Source organism: Somniosus microcephalus, chromosome 12 (genome assembly GCF_052327205.1).
Source record: "Somniosus microcephalus isolate GS21.2 chromosome 12, FLI_Smic_1.0, whole genome shotgun sequence".
In the NCBI taxonomy this organism is placed as follows: domain Eukaryota; kingdom Metazoa; phylum Chordata; class Chondrichthyes; order Squaliformes; family Somniosidae; genus Somniosus; species Somniosus microcephalus.
Genome location: NC_140998.1, coordinates 192,893,076 through 192,910,808, shown reverse-complemented (window position 1 = coordinate 192,910,808; position 17,733 = coordinate 192,893,076). Strand labels below are relative to the sequence as shown.

Sequence of the window (17,733 nt, the reverse complement as noted above, 5' to 3'; positions counted from 1 at the left end):
GTTCTGAGAAGAAATCGTCGAGATCTTCTCATGGGACCAGCCACAGCAAGTCAAAAGACTGATACTGTTGAACAACCTGATCACACAGCAGGTCAAAAGACTGATACTGTTGAACAACCTGATCACACAGCTGAGAACACATCATCGGAGGCAACAACTCAGATTCAAGGACAATCAATCAGAAAATCCTCAAGACACATGAAGCCGCCTGAGAGACTCATTGAACAAATTTAAGGACTATTGTTATAGAAGGAAGTAATGTTATCTTATTCTTTCTTCAAGTTCTAGTGTATTTACATATTTCATGTGAACACACAAAGCAAGGTTAAAAAACCTTGATCATGATAATGATAATGTAAGTTCATTGTTACAGTTAAAATGCAGATTAATACGAAGAAAACATGTTGTTAGTTAAAAGTCAAATACTTTTGTTTTAAGAAAGGGAGATGTAATGATATCAGCAAATAGTGATGGTATTTGCCTGTTTGATTATGATGCCTTACCAGCATATTTGCATGTATTGATTACTTATGCCTGACCAGCAGAGGGCATGTGACAGAGACAAGCAGTTGAGTTTAGTTTTGCTTTCATTTTAGATGGATCACTAGCATGGTGTCTCCTGTAATGCTGTATAAAGAGTTGAACAGACTTTAGATTAAAAGACATTCTCTTTCATAAATGTCTTGTCATTGAACCCACAAAGAAATCAATACAAGTACTGCCCCTCTGACAGTGCGGCACTCCCTCAGTGCTGCCCCTCCGACAGTGCAGCACTCCCTCAGTACTGCCCCTCCGACAGTGCGGCGCTCCCTCAGTACTGCCCTCCGACATTGCGATGCTCCCTGAGTACTGCCCCTCCGACAGTGCAGCGCTCCCTCAGTACTGCCCCTCCAACAGTGCGGCGCTCCCTCAGTACTGCCCTCCGACATTGCGATGCTCCCTCAGTGCTGCCCCTCCGACAGTGCAGCACTCCCTCAGTACTGCTCCTCCGACAGTGCGGCGCTCCCTCATTACTGCCCCTCCAACAGTGCGGTGCTCCCTCAGTACTGCTCCTCCGACAGTGCGGCGCTCCCTCAGTACTGCCCCTCCGACAGTGCAGCGATCCCTCAGTACTGCCCCTCCGACAGTGCGGCGCTCCCTCAGTACTGCCCTCCGACAGTGCAGCGCGCCCTCAGTACTGCTCCTCATTTACTCGATCAAAACCCCTCATGATTTTGAACGCTGCTCTTTAGGAGAATGGTTCCAGGGATGAGGGACTTCTGTTATGTGGAGAGACTGGAGGAGCTAGGATTCTTCTCCTTAGAGCAGCGAAGGTTAAGGGGAAGATTGTATTCAAAATCATAAATGGTTTTGAGAGTAAATGAGGAGAAACTGTTTCCAGTGGTAGAAGGGTCGGTAACCAGAGGACACAGATGGAAGGTGATTGGTTAAAGAACCAGAGGGGAGGTGAGGAGATTATTTTTACACAGCGAGTTGTTGTGATCTGGAATGCGCTGCCTGAAATGCCGGTGGAAGCAGATTCAATAATAACTTTCAAAAGGGAATTGGATAAATGCTTGAAAAGGAAACATTTTCCGGGCCCTGGGGAAAGGGCAGGGGGCGTGGGTCCAAAGAGCCAGCAGAGGCACGATGGGCTGAATGGCCTCCTCCTGCGCTGTATCATTCTATGATTCTTTTAAATCTGCCCTAAACCTTCTCTGCTCGAAGAACAATCCCAGCTTCTCCAATCCTCCACGTCACTGAAGCCATGGGGAGGAGGTTGAGGCCAAGACCGTGGCCTCTGTGAAAGGGGGAATTTGGGATCAATATTTGTCGATGGAGAGAGTGGGGCAGTGGGATGGGTTTGGGGATTGCTCACGTGCAGAAGGAGGGCAGGCTCGAGGGGCCGATTGGCCTCTGTCTGTGCTGGGAAGGAGCCTGCGGGTTTGACTGATCCGCCCTTGCTTTCCAGCTGGTGGAGGGGGGGGCCGCGGGGTCTTCAGAATCGGCCTGTGTCACGAGCGTCACTCCACCACACCCATGATCTCACCGCGCTGGCCATTGCAAAGTGCCTTGGCGATGCTGCAGTTTGACTGGGGCCCTCCCTGGGCTGTGGGAGACGGGAGTGTCGACCGGGCTTCCTGATCCCGACTGCAATCCAGTGACGTCCTTCCTCCTCCCCTCACCCCTTTCCACCCCCCTCATCCCTCCCGACGTGGTTTGAAAGGCCCACCCGTGTATGAATGGACACACATGCTGCACCGGTTACGATGGCCCACATGGTGGAACAGCCCGCTGGATTAAATGGACACCTTGGCATCAGATTTAGAAACATAATTTCGGCTCTTCTCTTCCCATTCTTGTTCTAAATACCCAGTTGTGAGTGGTTTTTGTACGGAGCACACTCCCCGACCCCCCACCCCACCAGTCCTGCAACCCTGGGCTCCAGGCTACTGACCAATCGGCCGGCTCCGCACAGAGCGGGAACTTTCAATCCACTGCACAGCAAGTCACTGATCCAACTCACCCTGAGTGAGCCTTTGATTGAAGAAAGAAAGACTTGCATTTCTATAGTGCCTTTCACTACCTCAGGACGCCCCACAGCACCTTACAGCCAATGAATACTTTTTTTGAAGTGTAGTCACTGTTGTACTGTATGTAGCGTCTGGGTATCAATAATACTCGGACTGCAGGAGAACAATAAAACAGGTATTTACTGAACAGAGGGTAACTCAAGACTGAAGTACAGAAGCCTGCTAGGGCTTTTTATACAGGTGTGGTCACTGCCGGTACTGCAGTATAAAATCAGTTCTTCTCTTAAAGGTACATACACAACAATTCCTCCCCTTTTAGATAAACAGTACATAACATTCATTTAACAACTAAATAATAACTAATTACAATTACAATTTTCTCTGTACTATATACATCAACTGAAATAATTATTTATACGTTCAGTCTCTGAGGAGGCTTCCTGATCCTGACTGGATAGCACCTTTCTCGAGTATCCTGTTCTTGTGGCGGAGTTGATTCTGGCGCATTGTCATTGGTTGGTTCATCAGCTTCCAATACCACTGCTTCTGAGGTAGACGCAATCTATACTTCAGGTTCATTACCAGGTGCACATGCTCGTGGTATAGGTTTGGCTTGTTCCTGTGACTCTAGAATCTGGTCAGCATGGCATCTCATGATGCTCTCTCCAACGTCCACTGTGTACATTAGTGGTCCCTGCTGTGTGCATATCGTTCCTGGCTGCCATTTTTCTGTTCAGTAGTCGCGGGCCAAGACTGGTTGCCCTATCATGAAGCTCCTGGTTGGCTTTCATTGATGTGCTGGAATTGCTTATCCTCAACATCTCATCTTATGTTTGGTATGAGCAAATCCAGGCGACATCTTAGCCTTCGGTTGAAGAACATTATGGCTGGAGCTTGGTTGGCGACTACATGTGTCGCATTCCGGTAAGCAAACAAGAAATTATCTACCTTGTGTTGTAGTGGTATGTCGTCATTATACATCGCCTTTATTGACTTTTTAAAGGTCTGAACAAACCTCTCAACCAATCTATTTGTGGCTGGATGATATGGGGCAGATATGTAATGTTTCACCCCATTATTCCTCAGAAACCTCCGGAAATCCTCGGACACAAACTGTGGCCCATTGTCGGAGCAAATCTGTTCTGGCAAGCCATTCCGGGTGAAGATGGTCCGTATGACTGCAATAGTTTTCTCCGTGGTGGTGGAGGACATTTTGATGACCTCTGGCCATTTCGAGTGGGCATCCACGGCGATTAGAAACATTGAGTCCATAAATGGACCAGCAAAATCAATGTGTACCCGTTGCCATGGAGATGAGGGCCACTCCCATGGGTGTAGTGGGGCCTGTGGTGGAGCGTTTTGGACTTTCTGGCATCCTGAGCATCTCTTGGTCATATCCTCGATTTCTTTATCGATTCCCGGCCACCACACAAACGCCCTGGCTAGGCTTTTCATTTTTACCCCTCCCAGATGACCCTCATGAAGCTCATTGAGCACTCTATCTCTCAACTTGGGTGGCATTACCACTCCGGATCCACACATCAAGGTCCCCCGGCACACTGACAGCTGTTCTCTCCTTGGCGAGAATGCTGGCAACAGTGAGTCGCCATGTGCTGGCCATCCCTTCACCGTCAAATCATAGACCCGAGAGAGTGTCGGGTCATTTCGGGTTTGCTTTTCTATACTTGAGTTTGTAACAGGCAGACATTCGACTATGGTCGCATGGAATATCTCAACAGGGTCCACTGCAGGTGCTTCCTCTACCATAGGCAACGGTAGGCGCGACAGCCCATCAGTGTTTCCATGCTGTTTCGTACCCTTGTACTCTATGTCGTACTGATGTGCCCCTAGAAAAAGTGACCATCTTTGCAGCCGTTGCGCCGTCATCACCGGAACGCCCTTCTTTGGGTTAAAAATGGAGACCAGGGGCTGATGATCAGTCAGTAGGGTGAATTTCTGCCCGTGCAGATAGTGATTGAACTTCTTCACCCCCCACACCAGGCTGAGTGCCTCCCTGTCAATCTGGGCATAGTTACACTCGGCTGAGGTAAACGAGTGCGACGCAAAGGCTATTGCCCTCTCTGAACCATCAAGGAATTTGTGTGACAGCACCGCTCCAATGCTGTAGGGAGACGCATCACATGCCAACCGAATCGGTAGTGTTGGGTTGTAGTGGGCCAATACTTCTTTTGAAGTGATTAGGCATTTACATTTCTGAAAGGCACGCTTACACTCATCACTCCATTTCCATGTTACTCCAGTTTGCAGCAGGGCGTTCAGTGGGTGCAGAATTGTAGATAAATTCGGCAAGAACTTATGGTAGTAGTTCACCAACCCGAGGAACGACCTCAGTTGTGACACATTTTCCGGTGCTGGAGCCTTGACTACAGCCTCAATCTTGTCTGGTGACTTATGCATCCCTTCCTCATCAATCATGTGGCCACAATACGAGATTTGTCTCCTGGAGAACTCGCATTTGGGGCGGTTGGCTCGTAGCCCATATTCCTGCAATCTCGTGAGCACCTGTTCCAGGTTGGCAAGGTGTTCACTGTCATTTTCGCCTGTAACCAGGATATCGTCCAAATAACACTGGGTCCCCGGGATCCCTTGCAGGACTTGTTCCATCGCCCTCTGCCAAATAGCTGGGGCTGATGCTACCCCGAATATCAGTTGGTTGTACTGGTAAAGACCTTTGTGAGTTTTTATGGTGAGGTATTTCCTAGATGCTTCTTCTACCTCCATTTGTAGATACGCTTGGGCCAGATCAATCTTCATAAAGCGTTTCCCTCCAGATAGTGAGGCAAAAATATCTTCTATCCGTGGAAGAGGATATTGTACTGTGTGAAGGGCTGGGTTCACAGTTACCTTGAAGTCCCCACAGATGCGAACCTTCTTCGGCTCCCCAGGCGTGCTGCTCAATGATTTCTTCATTACAGGAACGATGGGTGTGGCCCACTCACTCCAGTCCACCTTGGACAGCACACCCGAACGCTCTAGACTCTCCAATTCTGGTTCAATGGCTGGGCGGATCGCGTACGGTACCGGTCTGGCCTTAAAAAATTTTGGGTTTGCGTTATCTTCGATTTTTATCATTGCCTTTACTCCTTTTAGAGTCCCAAGTCCTTGTTGGAACACCTCTTTTGCGTCAGTTAGAATTTGTGACAGTCGTCCAGGTGTGACGTCATCATCCTTTTTGTCAGTCGCAGTTAGCGCCTGAATGGAATGCCAATCCAATTGTATTTTTCAGATCCATTCACGTCCCAATAATGGTGGTCCTCCATCTTGTAGTATATATAGATACAGTTTCTGTGTTTCCTTGCCGTTGTATTTAACTGGCACCCTTATTTTTCCTCTGGGGTAGACTTTTTGCCCCGTGTATGTCTTCAATACAATGGACGTGTCCTTCAAGTGTATGTGTGAGAATAGCCGCTCATAGTCTCGTCGATTCATGACAGTTAGGGCTGATCCTGTATCCAATTCCATCTTTACTTGGGACCCTGCTATCATGAGGGTGACCCAAATGGTTCAGTGATCCTCCTTTGCAATCATGTTGTGTAACTTTAGACAACTTAGTCTCCTGCTCCCGGAGTCATTATTACTCTCCTGATTTTCCGAACTACTGTCTGTCATTTTTTTTACTTTCTTGTACTTTTCCTTAGTAGTTCTTGTCGTGTTGGTTTTCTTTCCCGACCTGCAGACTCTTGCTATATGTCCCATTTTCCCGCATTGCCTGCATACTTTGTCCTTAAACCAGCAGTCCTTCTGATCATGGGTTGTTCTGCCGCAGCGATAGCACTTTTCTGCTCCATACACCATTTCGTTAGCGCTGTATTCTTGTGGTTTCTGTTGTATTTCCGCAGCTCCCCATGCTGCTGCTTCATAGGATACTGCCACACTGAAAGCCTGTTCTAGCGTCAGGTCCTTTTCCAAAAGTAGTCGTTTCTGGGTTCCTTCACTCTGGAGCCCGCAGACAAACTTATCCCGTAAGGTGTCTTCCAGTCCTGCTCTGAACTGGCAGTGCTTCGATAACTTGCGTAGTTCCGTAAGATAGTCAGCATTGTTCTCATCTTTGTGCTGGTTTCTTTTATGGAATTTGAATCTTTCTGCTATCAGCAGTGGTGTAGGGTTTAGGTGTTCCTGTAAGATATTAACAATCTCTTCAAAACTTTTCTCCATTGGTTTAGCTGGGGTAATTAAATTCCGCAATAGGCCGTACGTTCTCGCGCCCATCAAATTTAATAATACCGACGCCTTCTTTCCATTGGCCACCTCATTGGCATTGCAGTACACTTCAATTCTTTCCACATACATGGTCCAGTCTTCTACCTCGTTGTCAAAAGCAGTGATACTGCCACTCTTTGGCATCTTGGGTGATTTAAAATGGCACCTCCCGCGCTTTTTCTTCTTCCCCAATGTAATAAAATGGCGCCTCCCGCACTTTTGCTTCTTCCCCAATGGAATAAAATGGCGCCTCCCGCACTTTTCCTTCTTCCCCTTGCTGCCACGCTACTCCTAGCGTTCTACAGAGTAATGGCGGCGACCCACGGCTTCGGCGCATCTCATTTTTCCTTTCCCGCATTCTATCCTCTCCACGCTGCCCGGTTCTTGAGCACCGACCTCGCCCTGTGCGCTCCACCCTCTCTCTCTATCCTCCTCCCGACGACGCTGCACGGCCCTTTTGCAGAGCCGCTCGATCGAGCCTGAGCCCGCCGCAGTCCGGAAGGGTCAATGCACTACCTGCTACCAGCACGACTTGCTGGAACACCTCGACTGGGGAGCCAGGCCCAGCTCTCCACAGCCTCCCCTGCAACTCTCCGATGGATCCCTGGGCGGTTGCCCGCGGTCGACGCCCGCCGTTCTGACTTCGACCTCCAAGAAGCTTCTCTTCAGGGAAAAGATCCCCGTGAGGTGATGCAGTACTGCAGGTGAGTTCGAACATGCCTGTCGCCAGTGTAGTGTCCGGGTATCAATAATACTCGGACTGCAGGAGAACAATAAAACAGGTATTTACTGAACAGAGGGTAACTCAAGACTGAAGTACAGAAGCCTGCTAGGGCTTTTTATACAGGTGTGGTCACTGCCGGTACTGCAGTATAAAATCAGTTCTTCTCTTAAAGGTACATACACAACACTGTAGGAAACCCGGCAGCCAGTTTGTGCACAGCAAACTCTCACAAACAGAAATGTGATCATGACTAGATGTTGGTTGAGGGATAAATATTGGCCTTAGGACAGCGGGGAGAACTGCCCTGCTCCTCTTTGAAATAGTGGCTGCGGGATCTTTTATATCCACCTGAGAGGGCAGATGGGGCCTCGGGTTTAACCTCTCATCTGAAAGATGACACCTCTGACAGTGCGACGTTCCCTCATTACTGCCCCTCCGACAATGCGGCGCTCCCTCAGTACTGACCCTCCAACAGTGCGGTGCTCCCTCAGTACTGACCCTCCAACAGTGCGACACTCCCTCAATACTGCCCCTCTGACAGTGCAGCGCTCCCTCAGTACTGCCCCTCCGACAGTGCGGCGCTCCCTCAGTACTGCCCCTCTGACAGTGCGGCGCTCCCTCAGTACTGCCCCTCTGACAGTGCAACGCTCCCTCAATACTGCCCCTCTGACAGTGCGGCGCTCCCTCAGTACTGCCCCTCTGACAGTGCGGCGCTCCCTCAGTACTGCCTCTCCGACAGTGCAGCGCTCCCTCAGTACTGCCTCTCCGACAGTGCGACACTCCCTCAATACTGCCCCTCTGACAGTGCGGCGCTCCCTCAGTACTGCCCCTCTGACAGTGTGGCGCTCCCTGAGTACTGCCCCTCCGACAGTGCGGCACTCCCTCAGTACTGCCCCTCCGACAGTGCGACGCTCCCTCAATAGTGCCCCTCCGACTGTACGTCGCTCGCTCAGTACTGCCCCACCGACAGTGCGGCGCTCCCTCAGTACCGCCCCTCCGACAGTGCGGCACTCCCTCAGTAATGCCCCTCCGACAGTGCGATGCTCCCTCAGCACTGCCCCTCCGACTGTACGTCGCTCGCTCAGTACTGCCCCTCCAACAGTGCGGCGCTCCCTCAGTACCGCCCCTCCAACAGTTGCACCCTGCTCTCCTTGACCATTGTCTGTATAGAACCGAGCCCCCGTCATTCAACTCTACTTTACACAAACTTTATTCTTTACCTTTCCCCTTTCAAGGTGCAGTGTGCATGTGGTGGGGCCACTGAATCCAGTGGCATGGTTGCAGACCAAAAAAACATGGTGCTTCATTGTTTTGAACATTGTGTGGGCTGTCTAGGCTGCACCTATTCAAGTGAGTGGGAAGTATACACCATGCTCCTGAAGAGAGCTTTGTAAATGGTGGAGAGACATTGAGGGGGAAAGTGGTGAGTCAATCCTCACAGGGTACCCAGCCTCTGCCCTGCTCTTTAGTCACTGTGTTGTTACACTTGATACAGTTAAGCTTCTCCGCAATGTTGTCTTTCAAGATGCTGTTGGGTCATTCGCCAATGTTGGTGCTGTTGAGGGCCCGGGATGGTCGCTGGGCTTATTCTTGTTCAAGACGGTGATAATCTAGGAATTAAGCACCGTGAATGTTGTCTACCCCTATTGATGGTGAAGCCAAGTCTTGATGTTGAATCTAACTATTGAAGTTAGTGACTGAGGAAATTCTAACCAATAATCACGTGACCGAGCCTGATAAATATTTTTAACAAACGGAAACGAGAACTTCCTCTTGCTTTGCTAACTAACACGTTCAGTCATTTCTCTCTGTCCAGTTCAGACTCAACAGCAGCAAGTACGAGGTGTTCCGTTCTCAAGGTCTCCCTTCTACTGGCCGTTCTAAATCCAGGTATGATCTAAAATCACATTCAATTTTATTTTCAGTCGAGTATTGACAATCATAGTCTCTAACACTGTTGCTTGTGTGGATATATCTGTCCCCATCGGTCTAATGCTTCTGTGTTGGGGTCTCAAAACGGTAGCTGCATTTCAAAGTGGACTTTGCTTATATTCCGTTCGGTATTGGCAAACGCGTAGCAAGAATTATCAAATTAATCACAAAGTTATTTTTGAATGTAACAATGACTGACGATATCACTTGCTTGATAAGACTGAGGATCTGTGTCGAAGCGGCATTTGAAACAGCGCGAGGCACAATCAGTTCATGACCCCGCCATTTTCCTTATTCGCTAAGTTTACTAAAACAACACCATCGTTAATAATGGAACAGCAATTCAAACTACCATAAATTATGCACGGAAATGGCCATCAGTCCCCATGTTAGATTCACTTGCTCCCGCTGGGTGATCGTCTGCTGTTGAAACACGAGAATGAGCAACAGTATTCGACAAAAGACAAGACAGTAGAGAGGGCTTTAAACTAAATACTGGGGAGGGGGGGGGATCAGGTGAGCGGGAATTTAAAAATTCAAAGAGAAAGGAGAAGGCAATAGAGCGGGGTATTGTTGGGGTAATGGTGGCCAGAGTGTGACAGGAAGGGACAGAACGTATAAACATAAGAGTGCATCAGAAAGTGGGGTCAAAGCACAGAAAAATAGCAAAAAGACAAAATTTAAAAGCTCTTTATCTGAATGGACAGCATTCGTAACAAGATAGATGAGTTGACGGCACAAATAGATATACATGGGTATGATCTGATTGCCATTACAGAGACGTGGTTGCAAGGTGACCAAGGCTGGGAACTGAATATTCAGGGGTATTTGACATTTTGGATGGATAGACAGAAGGGAAAAGGAGGTGGGTGGCTCTGTTAATAAAGGATGAGATCAGTGCAGTAGTGAGAAATGAAAGTGGCTCAGAAGAGCAAGATGTAGAATCAGTTTGGGTGGAGATAAGAAATAATAAGGGAAAGAAGTCACTGGTGGGCCTAATCTATAGGCCCCCTAACAGCAGCTACACTGTTGGACAGAGTATAAATCAAGAAATAATGGAGGCTTGTAAGAAAGGTACAGCAACAATCATGGGCGATTTTAATCTTCCTATTGATTGGACAAATCAAATTGGCCAAGGCAGCCTCAAGGAAGAGTTCATAGAGTGTATCTGAGATGGTTTCCTAGAACAATACATTGTGGAACCAACCAGGGAGCAGCCTATCTTAGATCTGGTACTGTGTAATGAGACAGGATTAATAAATTATCTCATAGTAAAGGATCCTTTAGGAAAGAGTGCTCATAGCATGGTTGAATTTCAAATTCAATTGGAGGGTGAGAAAGTTGGGTCTCAAACCAGTGTCCTGATCTTAAGTAAAGGCAATTACAATGGCATGAGGGCAGAACTGGCTAAAGTGGACTGGGAAAATAGATGAAAGGGTAAGATGGTTGATAAGCAATGGTAGACATTTAAGGAGATATTTCATAACTCTCAACAAAAATATATTCCAGTGAGAAGGAAAGACTTTAAGAGAAGGGAGAACCACCCGTGGCTAACTAAGGAAGTAAAGGATGGTATCAAATTGAAAACAAAGGCATACAATGTTGCCGAGATTAGTGGAAGGCCAGAGGATTGGGACATTTTTAAAAAACAGCAAAGGACGACTAAAAAAGTAATAAAGAGAGAGAAGCTGGATTATGAGAGTAAACTAGCAAAAATATATAAACAGATAGTAAGAGCTTCTACAGATATATAAAAAGGAAGAGAATAGCTAAAGTAAATGTTGGTCCCTTAGAGGATGAGACGGGGGAATTAATAATGGGGAACAGGGAAATGGCAGAGACTATGAACAAATATTTTGTATCAGTCTTCACGGTAGAAGACACTAAAACCATCCCAATAACACATAATCAAGGGGCTATAGGGAGGGGGAACTTAAAACAATCATTATCACTAATGAAAAAGTACTGGGTAAAATAATGGGACTAAAGGTGGACAAGTCCCCTAGACCTGACGGCCTACATCCTAGGGTCTTAAAAGAAGTGGCTGCAGAGAAAGTGGATGCTTTGGTTGCAATCTACCAAAATTCCCTGGATTCTGGAGAGGTCCCAGCGGATTGGAAAACCGCAAATGTGACGTCCCTATTTAAGAAGGGTGGGAGACAGAAAGCAGGAAACTGTAGACCAGTTAGGCTGGGCCTATACTCATTGGAGTTTAGAAGAATGAGAAGTGATCTTATTGAAACATATAAGATACTGAGGGGGCTCGACAAGGTAGATGCAGAGAAGATGTTTCCCCTCATGGGGGAATCTAGAACTAGGGGGCATAGTTTCAGAATAAGGGGTCACCCATTTAAAACTGAGGTGAGGAGGTATTTCTTCTCTCAGAGGGTCGTGAATCTGTGGAATTCTCTGCCCCAGAGAGCTGTGGAGGCTGGGTCATTGAATATATTTAAGGTGGAGAGAGACAGATTTTTGAACAATAAGGGAGTGAAGGGTTATGGGGAGCGGGCAGGGAAGTGGAGCTGAGCCCAAGATCAGATCAGCCATGATCTCATTAAGTTGCGGAGCAGGCTTTAGGGGCCAAATGGCCGGCTCCTGCTCCTATTTCTTATGTTCTTATGTTAAGACACAGTTTCAGAGCTCCTGTGATACTGCTGCCTTCAGTGTGCAATCGCTGTATCGGGTCGCTGTGGTTCCGGGCTCCGTTCAGTGAAATGCGGGGGCAATTTATAATTTAAATATTGACATAGATAGAATGATCTGAAAAGTTTCAGCTCACGTTGGACAAGGCTGCACATTGTGCAAAGTGATCTGAGTCCGTGAGGCTCTGCAATATTTACTGAAAAAAGGGAAAAATGGCATCGAGATGGATTTAAGGAAGTAACTTCTTTACCCAGAGAGTGGTGAGCATGTGGAACTCGCTACCGCAGGGAGTGATTGAGTCTAGATGAATTTAAGGGGAGGCTAGATAAGAATATGACGGAGAACGGAATAGAGGGTTATGCTGATACACTTAGATGAGGAAGGATGGGAGAAGGCTCAAGTGAAGCATAACCGCCGGGATGGTCTGGTTGGGCCAAATGGCCTGTTTCTCTGCTGTACATTCTATGTAATTCTATGTTGTGGCAACACGCCACCATTGGACATAATCCGCTCACGGCAGCACGGACAGTTTACGCAAGCGCACTGCCGGCAGCAGCCGCCCCCAGCCGGGGGCCCTTTCCTCCGGCAACTTGTTTCCCGCAGGGACAGGCTGCCGGGAGCACTTCCTGTCTGGGGAGTATTTAAGTGGTTGTGCGGGCTTTTCAAGCTCTCTCTTTGCCATGATGTGAATTAAAGCAGTTGTGTTCCACCAACTCCGGTCTCGACTCCCACGTTTGCCGCGATATCTCAACACTGGTGACCCCGATGCTCAGGACGAATCCTAAGCTAGCATGGCGGATACAAACGCAGTCACGGTTAAACTACCGGACTTTTGGGAGAACCTGGCCAAGGCCTGGTTCATTCAAGCCGAGTCCAGATTCCGGCTGAGAAGCATCACAGTCGACGCCACGAAGTACGACTACCTCGTCGCCTCGCTCACCTACGCCACAGTCCCCAAGGTTTGGGCAGCGCTGCAGGATCCACCAGTGGAAGGCAAGTACGAACATCTGAAGGCCGCGCTTCTTAAAAAATTTCAGGCGCCCTCTTACCAGCGCAACTGCCAACTCCTCGACCTCCCAGGCCTTGGTGATGCTTCACCGTCGGACATGCTTTCACACATGCTGTCCCTCTCGGACGACAAAAACCCCGGCGCCCTCTTTCGCACGCTTTTCATTCGGCAGCTCCCCGCCAGCATCCGCCTGCTCATTGTGGAGTCTGGCTCCACGGACCTGAATGAGATAGCTGAAAAGGCCGACCGGCTGCTCTCCGCGCAGACCGCCCACGACGTCGCGCCCGACCTCACGGCAATGACCACGCGGTCTCCCTGGCCCACTAGGCCCGACCGCCCTTCCACTCCGGGTCACTGCTACTACCACACCCGTTTTGGCACTAAGGCCCAACGCTGCAAGCCACCGTGCACTTTCAAACCCCCCCCCGCACCGGCCCCCACGATGGCCACGGGGCAAAAGGGGCCCCTGCTGTACGTCACCGACGACAGCACCAACCGCCGATCCCTGTGCGACACAGGAGCCCAGCACAGCATCACCCCCGCCTCCGCCCTCAAAATCCAACGCGGCGCACGGGGTATCACGCTGGCCGCAGCCAATGGCTCTGACATCCGCACATACGGCACCCGTATGGTCACGCTCGACCTCACAGGCCACCGCTACCACTGGGAGTTCCTCACAGCCAAGGTCCTCTGCCCACTCATCGGCGCCAACTTCCTACGCGCCCACGGCCTCCTTGTCGACATTCCGAGGCACTGCCTCATCGACATCAACACTATGGCCCCCATCCCTGGCGCATTCACCCCGGCCCGTTCGGCCGGCCTAACGACCTACTGCCTCGCCAGTGCCACGGACGACTACTCGGCACTTCTAGCCGAGTTTCCCGCCCTCACTAACCCGACCTTTTCGGCCAAAGCCGCCAAACATGGTGTGGAGCACTATATCCCCACCACCGGCCCCCTGGTCTCTGCCCACGCCCGCAGACTCAACCCGGCCAAGCTGGAAATCGCGCGGGCCGAGTTCACCACCATGGAGCAACTCGGCATCATCCGCCGCTCCAGCAGCCCTTGGGCCTCGCCCCTCCACATCGCCCCCAAGCCCGGCGGAGGCTGGCGCCCCTGCGGGGACTACCGCCGCCTCAACGACGCCACCACCCCCGACCGACACCCGGTGCCGCACATTCAGGACTTCTCGGCCCGACTGGCTGGACGAACCGTCTTTTCCAAGGTCGACCTGGTGCGCGGTTACCACCAAGTCCCCGTACACCCCGCGGACATCCCCAAAATGGCCGTCATCACCCCATTCGGGCTGTTCAAGTTCCTGAGGATGCCCTTCGGCCTCAAGAATGCAGCCCAGGCTTTCCAGCGCCTTATGGACTCAGTCCTCCGGGACCTGAACTTCCTATTCGTCTATCTAGACGACATTCTCGTGGCCAGCTCCTCTAAACAGGAACACCTCGAACACTTTCGCATCCTGTTCGGGCGCCGAGCCCAACACGGGCTCATCCTCAGCCCGGCGAAGTGCCAATTCGGCCTAGCCGAGATCGATTTTCTCGGCCACCACATCACCCCTGCTGGGGCCGTCCCCCTGCCCGACAAGGTGCAGGCCGTCCAGCAATTCCCCCGCCCCAAAACCATCAAGGGCCTCCAGGAGTTCCTCGGGGTGGTGAACTTCTACAACAGGTTCATCCCCAGAGCTGCAGCCCTCATGAAGCCCCTATATGACTCCCTCCGAGGTAAATCCGGCAAGATGGCCGTAGCCTGGACCACTGACACGTCAGCCGCCTTCGACGCCACCAAAAACGCGCTCGCCGATGCCACCCTGCTCGCGCACCCGAGGGCCGATGCCCGGGTCGCGCTCACCACCGACGCCTCCGACCATGCGGTCGGAGCCGTGTTCGAGCAGTGGGTCAATGGCGCGTGGCAGCCACTTGCCTTCTACAGCCGCCAACTGCGCCCCCCGGAGGTCAAATACTCTACTTTCGACCGCGAGCTCCTCGCGTTCCACCTGTCGGTCCGCCATTTCAGGTTCCTCCTGGAGGGCCGCCCCTTTACCACATACGTAGACCACAAGCCGCTCACATATGCGATGGCCAAGCACACCGAACCCTGGTCCGCTAGGCAGCAACGCCAGCTCGCGGCCGTGTCCGAGTTTACCACGGACATCCAGCACGTCTCCGGTAGAGACAACATTGTCGCCAACTGCCTTTCCCATCCCGCCATCTGCGCGAATCACCTAGCGGTCGTCTACGCGCAACTAGCAGCGGCCCAGCTGACGGACCCAGACCTCCTCTCGGCGGCTACCAGCCTGCCAGGGCTACGCCTAGCCAAGGTCGCGCACGGGCCCGAAGCCACAGCAGTCACTTGCGACGCCTCACTCGGCCAACCCAGGCCGGTCGTCCCTGCAACCTGGCGCCGCCACATCTTCGACGCGCTCCACGGGCTCTCCCATCCGGGTTCCCGCGCATCTGTCAAACTCCTCTCCCAGCGCTTTGTCTGGCGTGGCCTCAGCAAAGATGTTCAGACTTGGGCCACCTCCTGCCTCGCCTGCCAATGGGCTAAGGCGCAGCTGCACACAAAAGCACCCCTGGGAGACTTCGAGGTACCCAGCCGCCGCTTCGACCACGTACACGTCAACATCGTCGGTCCTCTGCCGCCATCGCAAGGTCAAGCTTATCTCCGCACGATGGTCGACCGCTACACACGCTGGCCTGAGGCAGTGGCGCTGACCTCCACCGCCACAGCCGACATCGCCAGGGCGTTCGTTAACACCTGGGTCGCGAGGTTCGGCGTACCGGCCGACATAACCTCCGACAGAGGCGCCCAGTTCACCTCCGAACTCTGGACGGCCACAGCACGCAACCTCGGGGTGACGCTCCACCGAACCACGGTGTACCACCCGCAGGCCAACGGGCTGTGTGAACGCTTCCACAGGTCACTCAAGGCCTCACTCCGCGCCGGCCTGCAGGACAGTACCTGGACTGACCGACTACCATGGGTGCTACTAGGTCTATGCACCACAGTCAAGGAAGACCTCCAGTCCTCAGCAGCGGAGTTAGTCTACGGACAACCGCTGCGCGTACCAGGCGAATTCCTCCCGGAGGCTACCACACCTTGGTCGGCCGAATAGCAGCGGATCAACTCTTTCTCTTCCGCTCAACAGTTCGCTCCACTTCCGGTCAACCGACACGGCGAACTCGCACCTCACGTCCCGCCAAACTTACAGCAGGCACGCTTCATCTTCGTGCGACATGACGCGCACCGCGGACCCCTGCGACCCCCGTACGATGGACCGTACGAGGTACTATAAACCGGGAACAAGGTTTTCAAGCTGCGACTCGGCGACAGGGTCGAAACAGTCTCCATCGACCGACTCAAACCAGCACACACAGAACCAGGGGAACAGGTCCCCATGGCCCGACCTCCAATTAGAGGCCGTCCCTCCAGCAAGCCAGCACAGCCGGCGGCGAACCGCCCGGCCCCACCAACTAGACCGGCGACCACTCAGAGCCGCTCCGGCAGAACCATTAGACCACCGTCACGACTCGTCCACTCCTCCTAAGCAGATTCTGGGGGGAGCTCTGTGGCGACACGCCACCATTGGACATAATCCGCTCACGGCGGCACGGACAGTTTACGCAGGCACACTGCCAGCAGCAGCCGCCCCCAGCCGGGGGCCCTTTCCTCCGGCAACTTGTTTCCCGCAGGGACAGGCTGCCGGGAGCACTTCCTGTCTGGGGAGTATTTAAGTGGTTGCGCGGGCTTTTCAAGCTCTCTCTTTGCCATGATGTGAATTAAAGCAGTTGTGTTCCACCAACTCTGGTCTCGACTCCCACGTTTGCCGCGGTATCTCAACAATGTAACATTTTCAGCCAATAGTCCTGCTTCCTGGTTCGAGCCAAGACCCGCTATTCTCATGCGAGTGGAATCGCATTATGTGATAACACATCAACATTAATTGTAAGGTAGCATCGGGGTAACATAGTGGCCAGGGCTGGGGGAGGGGAGCTGACACCAAGCGACTGTCAGCCCCTTAGTTCCACCTCCTCTGACCACACAGGACACAGCTCTCTGCATCTGAAAGGCTCACAGTGAAGCACAAAGTGTAACAGATGGTTGAATGAGCAACGACTAAAGAAATAAACCGGATGAGGAGACACTGGGATCCGCTCGGTGCGAGTGTGGGGAGGGGGTGTGGTGGCGGGGGGATAGTGGCGGGGGGAGGGGCGGTGCAAACAAGTCAAAATTTGCCCGGGAATTTGGATCCTTCCATCAAAAGGGCAGCACTTCACCGGCGGGGTGGCGCATTGCTCCAAATATGTGAGAGCAACAAAACAAAGGCCCCTCTGGAAGGCAGGGCCGGGGCTGGGAAAGCAGCGGGAAATTTGAAAGCAGGAAATTATTGCGTCAAGTTTAACACCGTCATGTTTACCTGTTTGTTTGGCGTTAATGCATCCACTATTTTAACTGAACATTGATCCCTTTTTCTCCTTGTTTTTTTATTGGTGTAAAGGCTCGGTTTAATTATTGGACAGAGTAATGTCACATCGATGAGCTGAGTGCCTCTACTATAGCATATTCAGTTTTCTGCGAGTTAGAGGCCAGCCGGGGGAGAAGTGGAATAAATGGGTTTGGAGGTAACAAAGGCCTGGCTGATGGTTTCAACAGCAGGTGAGGTGAGGCAGGGCAGAGTC

The 17,733-nt window shown here is 51.4% G+C and overlaps 1 protein-coding gene across 1 annotated transcript in view; it reads left to right on the top strand.

The window, feature by feature from the left end:
- The window catches only part of LOC147109821 (uncharacterized), a 46,256-nt gene that overhangs the window by 14,370 nt on the left and 14,153 nt on the right, over window positions 1-17,733 (top strand). The window contains exon 2 of the mRNA XM_086002391.1: window positions 9,275-9,348. Within this exon, the coding sequence (XP_085858517.1) occupies window positions 9,275-9,348 (74 nt within the window). The remainder of the gene's footprint in view (window positions 1-9,274; window positions 9,349-17,733) is intronic.